At 44.8% G+C, this 12,779-nt stretch overlaps 1 protein-coding gene across 1 annotated transcript in view; it reads left to right on the forward strand.

Moving 5' to 3' along the window:
- The window catches only part of LOC143004451 (protein TANC1-like), a 32,227-nt gene that overhangs the window by 1,404 nt on the left and 18,044 nt on the right, over nt 1-12,779 (forward strand). The window contains exons 2-8 of the mRNA XM_076155316.1: nt 50-250; nt 1,558-1,650; nt 3,164-3,294; nt 5,255-5,537; nt 6,105-6,392; nt 11,628-11,744; nt 12,190-12,480. Of these exons, the coding sequence (XP_076011431.1) occupies nt 50-250; nt 1,558-1,650; nt 3,164-3,294; nt 5,255-5,537; nt 6,105-6,392; nt 11,628-11,744; nt 12,190-12,480 (1,404 nt within the window). The remainder of the gene's footprint in view (nt 1-49; nt 251-1,557; nt 1,651-3,163; nt 3,295-5,254; nt 5,538-6,104; nt 6,393-11,627; nt 11,745-12,189; nt 12,481-12,779) is intronic.

Genomic DNA, 12,779 nt, shown 5'->3' on the forward strand with positions numbered 1-12,779 from the left:
TATTTTATATTCACACCTTCTCTTTCCTCCCACACACTTTTCCTCATAGGTGAGATCTACACCCACAGCACCTTGCAGAGGTCCAGCGGTGGGCGCGCCACACACACACAGGAGCGAGCGAGTGGACACACTGATAAGTCAAACAAGACCAAGAGACTGACCAAGGGTGCATCCATTTCCCTGCCTTCGTCTCCTCTTCTCCCTCGTCAGTCCTACATAGTTTCTTCCCAGTCCTACATCAAGTCCCCAGGTGGGTTGACTGCTGATCATTATGAGGCTAAACCATCATAATAATTATCCATCCATCTATTATCTATCACCGCTTATACACTAGTGATATATTTTTAAAGTGTGCTTGTGTGGGTTTGTCTCTACTGATGGAGAGCTTCTGTGCATTCAGCTTTCACAGACATTACATCACCCTCAGGGCCCAAATACATGGGACAGATTGAAGCAGTAAATGATTAAACAAGTTACAAAGGCCTGCTGTTTACCACACTTTGCCCAAAGGGAATTTTGAGACATTCATGTATTGTAGGACTATTCTCTACATCAAACTGTCACATGAATCCTCCTCCTCGGAAATTTCAAATTGATATGTGAATATTTTTGTCCTTTTGTTTATAGGGTGTTTAAAAAAAGGAATGAACACAGAATAAATATCCAGTTGTGAAAATTAACATATTGAATATTTAAAAATTACAAAAAGGCACAAAAGAAAAATAGATACAATATTTGAAGTCATTGAATCCCTCACGTTTGTACGTCTAAGCTTTCAAAAGCAGGATGAGCGTTTGTCTTACCTTAAACAACCACAGGGGGGCAATGTCGTGCAGCAAGTCTAATCACTGACAAAATGAGGTATTTAATTTCACAGCATGCATCACAGCCTTGTTTTTCCCAACCTCAAACCTAAGTGCCATCAGTACACTAAGTAAACATGACAGAAAACCACACAGACAAAAATACACAAAAGTCGCCGCCATCATTTTTAGTTTGGCCTCGGAGATGAAAACATGAAACGGCGCCGAAAGCTTCCATTTACTATCACCACTCCATTAAATTCACTTCCCAAACAAATGATCTCAGTCCCAAATGTCCATCAGGGCCCTCAGATGTTGCATAAATTGAGACACACCCACACATCAGTATGAGCACACCGCTCTGCCTGCCATCACACACACTTATTATCTATGTTAATATATTATAGATAAACACCCACGGCACTGTGAATATTGTTGTTTGCATGCACGGCTTACACTCTGTACATACTGCTTTACTCATGGGACACAATTCAAATGCTGCACCACATATCTCATCTAGAAAGGCTTAATATCTCTCTCTCTCTTTCTCTCTCTCTCTCTCTCTCTCTCTCTCTCTCTCTTTCTCTCTCCCCCCCCCCTCTCTCTCACACTTTCTTTCATATCCTTCCCCATCTCCACCCTCCCTCCCTCCCTGCCTCCTCTCCTCTCCTCTCCTCTCCCTCTCTCCCTCCCTCCCCCTCTCTCCCTCCCTCTCCCTCTCCCTCTTCCGTCTCTCTCTTTGCTGTTTCCAAAGGACTGGTGAGGAAGCTGGAGTATGTGGATGGCTCTTCCAGTGCGAGAGAACCTCTTGTCTTTGCCTCGTGCCGTGGCAAGGCAGAACACAGAGGTGAGAACGGGGGAACGTGTGGGTGTGTGCTTTGCATTTTGTCCATTTTTCCAGCTACTGATTGGAAGTGATGAATGAGAATGAACGGAGGATGAGGTGAGGGGAGGGAAGGATGGGAGGCAGAGAGGCATTGAGAATGTGTGGAGGGGTTGAGATACTTTCAAGTGTTCTGACCTAAGAGCTTTGCTTGAAGTTTTCCTTTGAGGTACACAAGGGAGAAGGATTTCTCTGTAATCCTCAGTGGCTTGTCGGGAGTTAATTTGTTTTATCAGTTTCTCCGAGTCTGAGCCCTCACCTTTGTGCATTAAGAAAGAATTGCAAAAGGTAGAAGAAAGCACTCATACTCATATTTCATTCCTCTCTCTTTGTATTTGCAACCAGAGGGTCGCCCTAAGGGTGCACAGATTTTATGAGGCATCTTCCATCCTGGTTGCCAGGCACCTTTCAGTTTCCCGTTACCAATGGCAACTGCTAGGTTGTTTGATGAATAGTGCTGGACATTCATTGTGTCCTCACGATACTCCAGATTGGATCTCACTGCTCTGCTGACTAAATGCAAAGTTTTCTCTCCTCCCCCTCTCTGACATACACGTCCACACCGTCTGCACAAGACTTCGCCTGCTTTTTCATGCTGTGAAGTGAAAAGAGTGTCGACAAAGGCTTTAATTGGGACGCCGTATGGAACAGGTTTATCTTTTCAAACTGACCTTTGGATGCTGGGCCTCTTCTTAACACACAGTTTGCTAGCACATAAAAAGTAATGTGATGCAGTGAAAGGAGAGCGCGAGACAGCAAGAGAGAGAGAGAATGAGAGATGAGTGTGGTGGCTGAATGCAAAGATGTTGGTGAGGAGGAGTGAGCTGTTCCTGAAATCTGTGCTGTCCTGTCAGCCTGTTTAGATGCCTACTCAGTATGCATGTTACTCAGCTGATAACGGCACACAAATGAGACATGAGAGCTGAGAAATATATTACTCAGCTGCAAAGACGTGAGAAGTGTTGCCGCCGTGCTCCAGAGTGGCGAGCGTGGACGTGAGATGAGTCAGGGGTTGGAGGTCAAAGCATCGGGGAGCCTTAAACATTGATAAATGAATGCACCACATGGACTGTGTCAGCCAATCTCTCCTGGAGCAACAGAGGAGGCAGAGCAGAGGCGCTCCTTCTCTCCCCTCCAGAGTCGACACGGAGCTCATTGAAATTCACAACCCGTCCCTTAACCGAGAGCACCTGGCAGGCGTGTGCACGGGAAAACTCACAACCTCACACAACCTCTCGCCGCTGCCTTAGAAAGAAAGCCGCCGTGTGTGTGTGTGTGTGTATTGGTAAGCAGGGCAGATGGAGCTGTGCTGACCTGTGGATGCAAACGCCTCATGCAGTCCACCGGCGATGTCGCTGGGTGGGAGCATTACGAAGGAGGCTGAGCGTCACTTAGATGGTGCTTTCATCTGGCCCGCCATGTATCCATTTGCACGTTAATCCATCTGTGTGTGTGTGCGTGCGTGTGTGTGTTCCAGACCTCCACGTGGAGCACCAGCTGGGCTCCTCCCTTTCTACCCAGGAACTGATGACCAGACTATGCTTCTTACTGGGAGAAGCGACGCCCGGCACAGATAGCTCTCCTATGGAGGACAGGCGGGAAAAGAAGGTAGGGCAGCATGTTGATTTACGGGGCTTTGGCTGTCATGTGTGTGTGTGTGTCGTATAAAACAGAGATGGACGGTTCAGCACAAGAGCATTTTGTCCACTGACATAGATCTTTGCAGTTGTCTTAAGATTTTTTTTTAATTCTCCAATTGTATTTTCTTTCCTCTCTGCATAAATGAGTCTGAAACTGATTCAGTGCAAAGAATGTGTGGATCAGATGTGTGTGTCTTTAGTGACAGTTGATGTATGGATGAGGTTGAGACGTTCTCTCTCTCTATGCCTATGCTTCTTCATCTGTATGCCTTTGCATTGCTCAGCCTTGGCCCACTTTCTCAGCCTCATTCCACCACCTGAGCTCCAGATTCAGTCAGTTTCACAGGGAAAGTGAGCCTCGCATGAGGAATGTGGGTTGTCCTGGCTAAGATAGATGAGGCTCTGGTATAAAGGGAATAACTGTGAGCTGTTCCACCTCTCCTGCCTTTCTCCCTGCAGCCACAGAAATGTTGCATGGGTAATGAGGAGTCCTGAAACGCTCTTGATTAAAAGTACAAGTACATAAAAAAAAAGACTAATTTCTTTTGGGGGAAAAAGTGTCAGTTGAACTTGCAGGATATTACGAAATCCTCCGCACATCACAAGGATCTGAGCTCTGATGCAATTCATTAGAAAACTCTTTTAACTACTCTGTTGCATTCATTCATGCACTTATCAGGAATAATTTGAAAAATGTCGGGAAAGATGTTTGATAGGAGCATCCTGTATGGCCGAGCGCTCAACATGGACCTAATGTGACTGCTCTGAGTCTGACAAGGAAATACTAAAAACAAATATATGTATAAAAGCCCCTCTAACCTCTCTCTTCTGTGGCGTTCATAACAAAGGCAAAATGCCAACCACGTACTCCAATGTGACTCAATCTCAAAGACAATGTGACATTAAGATTTACGGTATTATATCTAATTATGTTGTGCAGGTCAGAAGCTACGACGATATCAAGACGTCGGAAATCAAACAGCCATCAGAATAAATAAACAGGCAAATCAAAATGAATATGAAAATGTATCTAATTTGGTTTGAAAGGTCTTGGTTTGTGGGTAACAATGGGATTGTTCTCACTATTTTCATTACACACACACACACACACACACACACACACACACACACACACACACACACAAACACACACACAACACACACTGTTTTCAAAAGCTGTTAAATGAATTATGGATGCTGCCTTTTATTGCTGACAATGAGCAGTATTTGGAGAGTTGTTGTTCCTTTTTTCTTAGAGTCCAGATAGATGAAGGCCTCTCACTCCCAGGCTGAGGACATAATAATAGCAGCAGAAAGTCCACACCTACAGTATCCCCCAGTGATGTAATGTCTTGGGTCAGCACTTGGTATTTAAGAGCTTTTGTGACAAATGCTGCTTCTAAGTTACTCTCAAATGTGCATGCCAACATTCGGAGTGTGTACTTCCTTGGGCATCTCATTAACAATGACAGTTTGGGGTGTGTTTGCCCGGCGCTGTCTGAATACACTGCTGTCACGCGCACACACACACACACACCTACACACACACTCACACCTACACACCTGGATAAACATGCCTCCCTCTAGAATCCGATGACCTTATTTCCAAACGTGACATTAGATGCAGTGTGTTCAATCAGCAACAGCTCGTCTGTCTTGTGTTTACTGAACGCACTGTGCCTTAGATATGAACTCAGAACTGGAATTGTTCTCATCAGAATACACACTTATACATGCACAAACACACTCACAGATGTTTGCATGAGTCAAACCATAAATCTTCAGTGGAACAGCGTCACTTTCCTCCTCTTTCTCGCCACTTTCTCCTTGTACTATTGATCTGTCTCTCTGCTCCTCTTAACGTAAGAGCAATTTATCCTCCCCAGTCATTTATCACTGTCCTTCTGCTCTCTCTTTTTTTCTCGCAGTGTGATACCTCAGGCCAGGGGGGGAGTCCCGGCTCCAGTCTCACCTGCAGCACTGCGTCTCCCTGTTCAGACAGTCCCTCTTCCACCTTGAGCACTCGGGCAGGTGGACACATCTTGCCCTTATCCCAGTGCAGCACCAGTACCAGCCCCTGTGGGACTCTCTCCAGCTCTGCATCCCACCCTGTCCCATGCAGCGGCCCTGGACTCTTCATTGGGAACAGTCCCGGGCTTCCTTCTCGAAGCCCGACCTCCACCCTGGAGAGCAAGGATAGCGGAATCATAGGTGAGACTTCAGCTAATTCTCTTTATTCTGGCTGAAATGTGTTCAGAAGGCAAAGCCAAGTCATGAATCACAAGCAGAGAAAGAGAATTATGTCAATGGTCCATTTAACTCCATATAGAAACACTTACCTGGAGGTTAATCCCAAATGATGACGGATGCCTCTGAGGTGTCACTCTGTCCTGTAGGAAGGAAGATACGGCTTCATTTACATTTTTAAGTCTATGTCAAATGTGTACCCCGACACCACAGCTGGTTTCTTTTGCCTGAGCCACTTCAGCCTCAAGGCTCAGCTCCCTCCTGTCAAAACTGGGGCACTGCTGTTTTGTTTCTTATGGGTCTGATTCACCTAAAATGGGCCACTTTTCCTCCTTAAATAGAGTTTGCATTTATAGTTGCAAAATAAAGGGCAAAAGGCTCAAAGTCAGGTAGAATAAATCACCTTGAGTGATGTGTTTTCAACACATCTCCTCTTGTTGAGTGTTTTCCATTATCCAGTAATTTTTGGCTTTCTCTTGGTTCCTGTCCACGCTGCCAAAACACACCTGTCACTTTCTTTGCATGGCTCAGCGACCATCACTAGCTCCTCTGAGAATGAGGAGCGCAGCACCTCAAGTGCGGATGTGACGAAGGATGAAGGCCCGGGTGGAGGTTCCACAAGCACGGGCCATGCAAACGAGAGCTGCCAGGCACCACCGGGGTCTTCCAGGGACAATCTGACCACACAACCAGATGAGGCCTTACATCGGACTGACATCATGGAACCCAGGACTCCCCCTGCACCCAAGAGGCCCCTCCCACAGCACCATCTACACACCACATCCTCACTTGCGATGCCTCGTCCAAACTCTGTGGCAGGTGTGTTTGATTTTGGATTTTTCGTATTATGATCTGACGCTTGTTTTAACACATTTAAGACATTTTTGAGAATAATCACCACATTATTGAGCCAACTGTGGCTTGTTGTTTTGGTTCCCGACTCTCAACAACCCCCCTATATAAAACTGTTGACAACTGTTTCCAAACAAAAAAGCTCTGGTAAGCCGACTAGATGAAATTCACAAGTGGCTGGTAGAACAAACATCTAGGAGCTAAAGTCCTAAATACTTTTCTCAGGAGTTGGTGGAGACTAAACTAGAGCTCAAATCAGAGGGAATATTGGAGTTTTATTTATGAGCTGGATAGAAACATGTATATGGGACTCCGGTGTTGTGCAACTATGAAGGTAGTTACCTGCAACCTGCAACTCGATAATATGACAGTACGTCAGGGATTGGTGTCTGTCGGCTTATTTATTCTGCCCCCTAGTGTACAAAACACATTACTGCTGCTTTATGGGCGGCAATATATTCTCAGTTAAACGTCTCACCTGAATACAAACCCAGTAAGTTTCTGAAAGTTTTATCATGCATTAGAGTGTGCTGAGGAGAATGTGACAGCTAGGACTTGGTAGTTGATTGAGTGACTGATCCGTGAATGAATGATGAAGTAATTGAGTGCTGAACAGACAGTTTCCAGGTTTCAGCTGATGCAGGGAAAGCATAATTTGCAAGGCCTCTGTGATGCAGAATGAAACTTCATTGCACCACATTTTGGTGCTCTACTTACCACTGAGGCTGGATGCACACAGTGAGCAGCACCAGTTTAACGTCCTGGGAGGCCTCCAGTTGTCATATTACAGCTCCCCCCCCCCCCCTTCTCTCGTCACGATCTTTGCCAGTGCACAAGGCTCTTTCTCTTTCCTTAGATGTCAGTTCATTTGTGGTGGGAGCAAAAGAGGAGATTCCCTACGGAGTCAATCACAGTAACGCTTGCCAGTTCCTTCTGTCAGATGGTGCTTTCATTTAGGCAGACGATGAAATTCAGAATGAGGGTGAGGCAAGACAGAGTACAGTAGCTGCTAGGCTAGAAAACAGAGGCCTGCAAATGCATTATGGGATACATGATAGAGTCTAAATGTTTGTTGTATGCAATATTTGGCCACAACCAATAACATTTTATGTAAATAAGACCATATAAGTGAAGGATATGTAAACAAATGCCTCTGACAGTTGTACCGTAAAAACTAGTGAGGTCAAGTATGAAATTGTGAGATAATGCACACGGAGATTACATAAAATATTGTTTCTATCTATGAAATCACAGAGGTACAGATTTCCTTTCACAATTAGTAGCTACACAACTTTTGAAGGCAAGATGGACTGCACATCATCAAATTGTGCAGCAAATCTCATCAAATTGTCTCCTGTTCTCATTCTTCACTGTTCCCATTATCATGATCATGCATGGATGTTAAGTCCTGAGGGATACAAAAGGTTGTCAAAGATGAGGAGTCAGAGTTACCTGCTTCATCATCCTGTCGTATGCTGGGAATGGGTCCATTTTGGCAGGAGGCATTGTGCAGTATGATGGCCGTCGGCAGAATGTCTAAATGACTGTGTTACACGTAGGGTGGACAAGCCAGAAGCCGAGGATGCACAATAGCTCCTTAAGATTTTCATTTGAGGCGTGAGATTCGTCTTGTAGGTTCCATTTCAATTCAGCCTTTCCGTGCAAGCAGTGTCCTGTCCTTGATGATGTCTTTTCAGATGAAAGCAGGCAGTGTTCTCCATGTTTATATGTTCTGGTATGTAAATTGAAGAGTCCTTTCACTCGAAAGGCTTAATGTGAAAACTAATTTCTCCCCATTTTAGCTTTCAATCTACTGAACCACCATTTCCACACTTAACAACAAAGCTTTTCAAAGGAGCTCTCTAGAGTGGATACATCTGAAACCGTTTATGCTGATTTGCTGCCACGACGGCCAAAATAGAGCTTTTCATTATTGATGATGTATGTTTGCACTGACAGCCGACAGAAAAATGCAGTCTCTCAAATGACTTATTTTGAATTAGAGACTACCTGATTACACAGTAGAGGATATGATGGCTCAGTGCAGCAGGTCACGAGCTGTCAGTTAATAATGGCATTTGTGAGCTGCAATAAGATCTTTTTATGCTCGTGCAAACCAGAAAAATACAGTGTGTGTATCAATGAGAGCATAGAGGAGCAGACCTGTTAGAAGGTGAGGTCCACCAGTAGAGGTACAGGCCCACGACCCAAACTCAAACCCTGTTAAAGAGACAATGGCTGGTTCAACACTGGGTAGTGATCAGAGACCTGACCTAGATTAGATGTGTTATTGGCCGAGGATTGTCAGGCGCATGAAGCAACGACAACTACAGTATGAACAATGTGGGAAGACACACCCACTTCCACACACACTGAGCAGGGGCAGAAAAAGCTGAATGAGATAGGAAGAGGGCAGAGGGATCGGACTGAACAACGACACACAGCCTGTAAGGGCACTGCGGCAGGCTCCAGGGTCACAGGTGACGCCGGGGAGCTTCTGCAGACCAGGCGACATCTTCAGACTCAAGTTCTGGAAAACTTGTTTGTGTTTGATGATTTGCTCCAATTTGCTGGTTTATCTTAAAAGAGATGAGGGGCCAGGCTGTGGGATAACCAGTCGGCCTGATGATTGCGCTATACGAACAACAACAGTTCCATATTGTCCAAAACTACGTTAAGGGTATCAAACGTTTGTTGGGTTGTTTGGTTATTGACGGCTGCATCTATTCCTCAGTGAGCTTGAGCACTGAGATCATTACTGTGAGTTGCAGGGATATAGGAAGAGTTAATTAATTGTTTGATGGTTCTTTTATCATTCAGATCTACGCTGAACACACATCCAGGCATTGTAACCTGATGTTGACAAAGGTTGTTGTTATTTGTCTATTCACGTTTGATCAAACTGGTGTTGTTCAGCTGCAGTCTATAGCAGATCTGTGCAATCAAAAATAACATTCCCACTGCAGGGGCGTGTCTGTCTTAGAGCCAACGTCCATGTCAGATGGTCTTATGTTCCCTTGAATGTTATCACTCCTCAAGCAAGGATCCTCAGAGCAGAAAGAAGAGCTTTTGGAGCGTCCTTAAAGATTGCAGACCTGATCATTTTTGGTCACACGAGGATTGAAGAGCAAGGAATGATCAAATGAAAGCTTTGGAACGCACCTTCTGTCTTTGGTCCACTCAGCCATTTGGCCTGCCTGTCCATAGTCAGCAATCTTTTCTCATCCCACTCCACACCTCCCTCACACTTCTTTGCTGCAGTGTTCTCCATCCTCTCGCTGTAGGTGTTCCTCCACTTCTTAATTCTACACTTCAGCTCCCTCTTGCCGGAAAAATTCTTCTCCCGAACATCAACCCTGAAAGCTCTCCTCTATCTCATTAAAGGTGTTTGCTATTTTCCGTTTGGAACTATTTATATGGTTGAGCAGTATCCACGCTGTAATTGATGAGTTATGCAGTGAGAGAGCCGCTCTTTGGCCACCGCCTGGCCCTCAGAGCAGACTCCATGTGCTCACAACACGCCTGTGAGATGAAACGTAGCTGCTGCAGGATGATGGACACATGCAGGGCTGCTAGATCTATCAGACTGGGGTCTGATCTGCCAGCGTGTGGGAGAGGGTGGTGGAACTGTGTGTGCGGAGAGCAAGTTCAGCGTGCCGTACTCGTGGGTCTTACATATGCATATGCAAGTGCGTATTAGCGCAGAGTAAAGTAGACCTATAATATTGTGTGGTGCATTGATTATAGAGCAGCAGTAACAATTTGTGCTTTAAAGGTCAAATAGCATAGCAACACAATGTTCCCACATATACATATATATATATACATACATCACATACATACATCATCATCATCATCATCCCTGTCCACTGTTTTTTACCCACGGCTGCAACGTGACTGTCTTTTTTTTTATCCCACTCTGAAGGGATTAGAGAGCAGTAATGCCAGATTTCCAGATATCACAGAGGATATTAGGGCAATGTTATTTGTGTTAAAGCAGTAAAAGAGAGAAAATGCACTTGGAAAATCAATTTCAGCTTTTCTGTTTGACTCAGCTTGGTCCTTTTGTGTTGCTAAGGCTTTGAAAAGTGTTTTTTTTTTAATACTGATGTTCACAACACATGCTTGTGACCTGCAAAACAATCGGTCCGTCCCACCGCTTACTATGACATACAAACATCTTCTGGAAATGTTACACAAGTATCACCTCATCTGTTCCAACAAGCGTAAAGCATAATTTGCAGTAATTTGTAAATTAGAGTGAGTCACTTGAACTGGTAGGTGGACTAAGCAGACTTGAATGGAGGCTCTTAACCCTTTCCTCCTGTCACTTGCTCTCTAGATATAAGAGCAAAGAGGAGGTTTTACTCCAGTAGGTTTTGTTTATGAAGCAGAGAATCTCATGGGTATTCTCACATGTCAGCTATGGTCTTGGTTTTGAATCTCCCCTGCGGCCCTTTGTCACATTTTGACATCCTCCTCTGCTTCAGTCTTTCCCACTCTGACCACTGTTCCCTGTATAAGTACCAAAACTCTAACCTCAAACAGAAATGGATGTTTTGATCTTCCTAATAATCCTGTTTAATGACGAACAATGACGTGCTGTAATTAGCTATTCAAGTTTGAGAGTGACTGCACAAAGCACTGAAGCTTTTTATTCATTACAGTTCAGAGACTCGAAACGCCTTGAACAGTGCAGTGCATTTCAGCCTGAGTAACCTGTAAACTGTGCAGTGTGTGAGTGGGTGGATCCATGGGTGGATGTGGGAGTGAGAAGTCTTTCTTGTTTCTCTCTTGGCCTTGCCTCCGTTTTGTTAATCGTGTTGGCTCCGTGTGGCTTATTGGGGTCATTAATGGATTGTTTGTAATGCTGTTGTTGACAGCTGATACATTTTTGCATTGCGGTTGGCGATGTGTTTGCAGTGATTATCGCACGTTTACTATCCGGGAGTGTGAGACAGTATGAAGCATTCGGTCATTTCAGAATCATGTTGCTGTAAGATTACAGAATGTGAGATTGTTTCTCTCCTTTCCCTCATTCCATTCTCTCTTTCCTCAAGGTCACCAGGCAATTCTACTAAAAAAAAAAGTCTGTAATCTTTATCCTCACATCTCCATGGATACAATAATGGATCTGAGCATGCCTGTCCTTGCACAGTTTCTGTATCTCTCCCTCCCTATCCACTCTCTCCGTGTTTACAGCGACCAGTTCCACCAGATTGGAGGATTTGAGTTTTCTGGACCACCAAAGGGCTGCCGGACAGAGAGGCTCTGTTCGCAAGCACAACACAGCTGGGCGCACAAATGATGATTCCAAAGGTATTTAGTGGTATAACCCTGGAGTGAAATCTGTGTGTAACGGAATAATGAGGCGCTTATTTCCATTGTGTGCTAATAACTACTTCTATTCTTCTATATTTTGTGGACTCAATGGACACAAAGTACATTCATCACAAGAGGGAGCATGAACTCAGCATGTAGAAGAGAACATCATCTGTTTTATGTATTTCAAAGCATGAAATTCTCCAACATTCATGGGTGGATTTTCCATGATTTCTATCCAAAACATCTGAAATGACTCTCCTCTAGGAATTGGAGATATGCAGTCAGATGAAAATCCTTGTGTCTTACACACCAATGTCATGTGTCATTCAATTGTGGTGCAAGTACTTACGTAAAAGATTTGAGTACTTCTTCCACCACTTCTGAGGATTTGATCCCATGTAGCAGCTTTTTCTCACTCCTTTCCTCTCTCTCCATCCAGGGAGATTGGCACCATTCAAGCAAGTGGACATCATGCTGAAGCCGCTTTTGTTTGAAGTCCCCGGCGTCACTCCAGATACCCCCTTTGTCGGCCGAGATTGGCTGTTCACACGACTGGAGGAGGTCCTGAGAAAAACCAGTAGCTGTGAGGGACGAGGGGCCGTCATTGTGGGCAACGCCGGCTCGGGCAAGACGGCGATCATCTGGCGACTGGTGACGCTCAGCTGCCACGGCATGCGTACGCCACAGGGAGGGCCCAACGTCCCTCACAGCCCAAGCTCCTCCCCTAAATGTAAGACTACATGATGTTATACTGTCATTTTCTGTGTCAAACATCAGTAGAAGTGACCTGACACGGTCCAGTTTGAATTCACATTGGCAGTATGGCAGTATGTACAAATCCATGCGTTACTGGATTGGAAGAATGAACACATTTTGGAAATGGGTTGGTAAATGGGTCACCCAGTGTTCTTTCAAGTCCTCCCCTGATGTGTCTTTGCTGATTGCAATTGTGTGAGGGGAACAGATTGTTGTTTTTTTTCTGTGTGAGAGTGCACCAGTCTGTTCTGTCTGGTACAAAAAAAAAAGGCC

This window comes from Genypterus blacodes, unplaced genomic scaffold, assembly GCF_046128005.1.
Source record: "Genypterus blacodes isolate CSIRO-AG114 ecotype Tasmania unplaced genomic scaffold, CSIRO-AGI_Gbla_v1 ptg000067l_1, whole genome shotgun sequence".
NCBI classification, from domain to species: domain Eukaryota; kingdom Metazoa; phylum Chordata; class Actinopteri; order Ophidiiformes; family Ophidiidae; genus Genypterus; species Genypterus blacodes.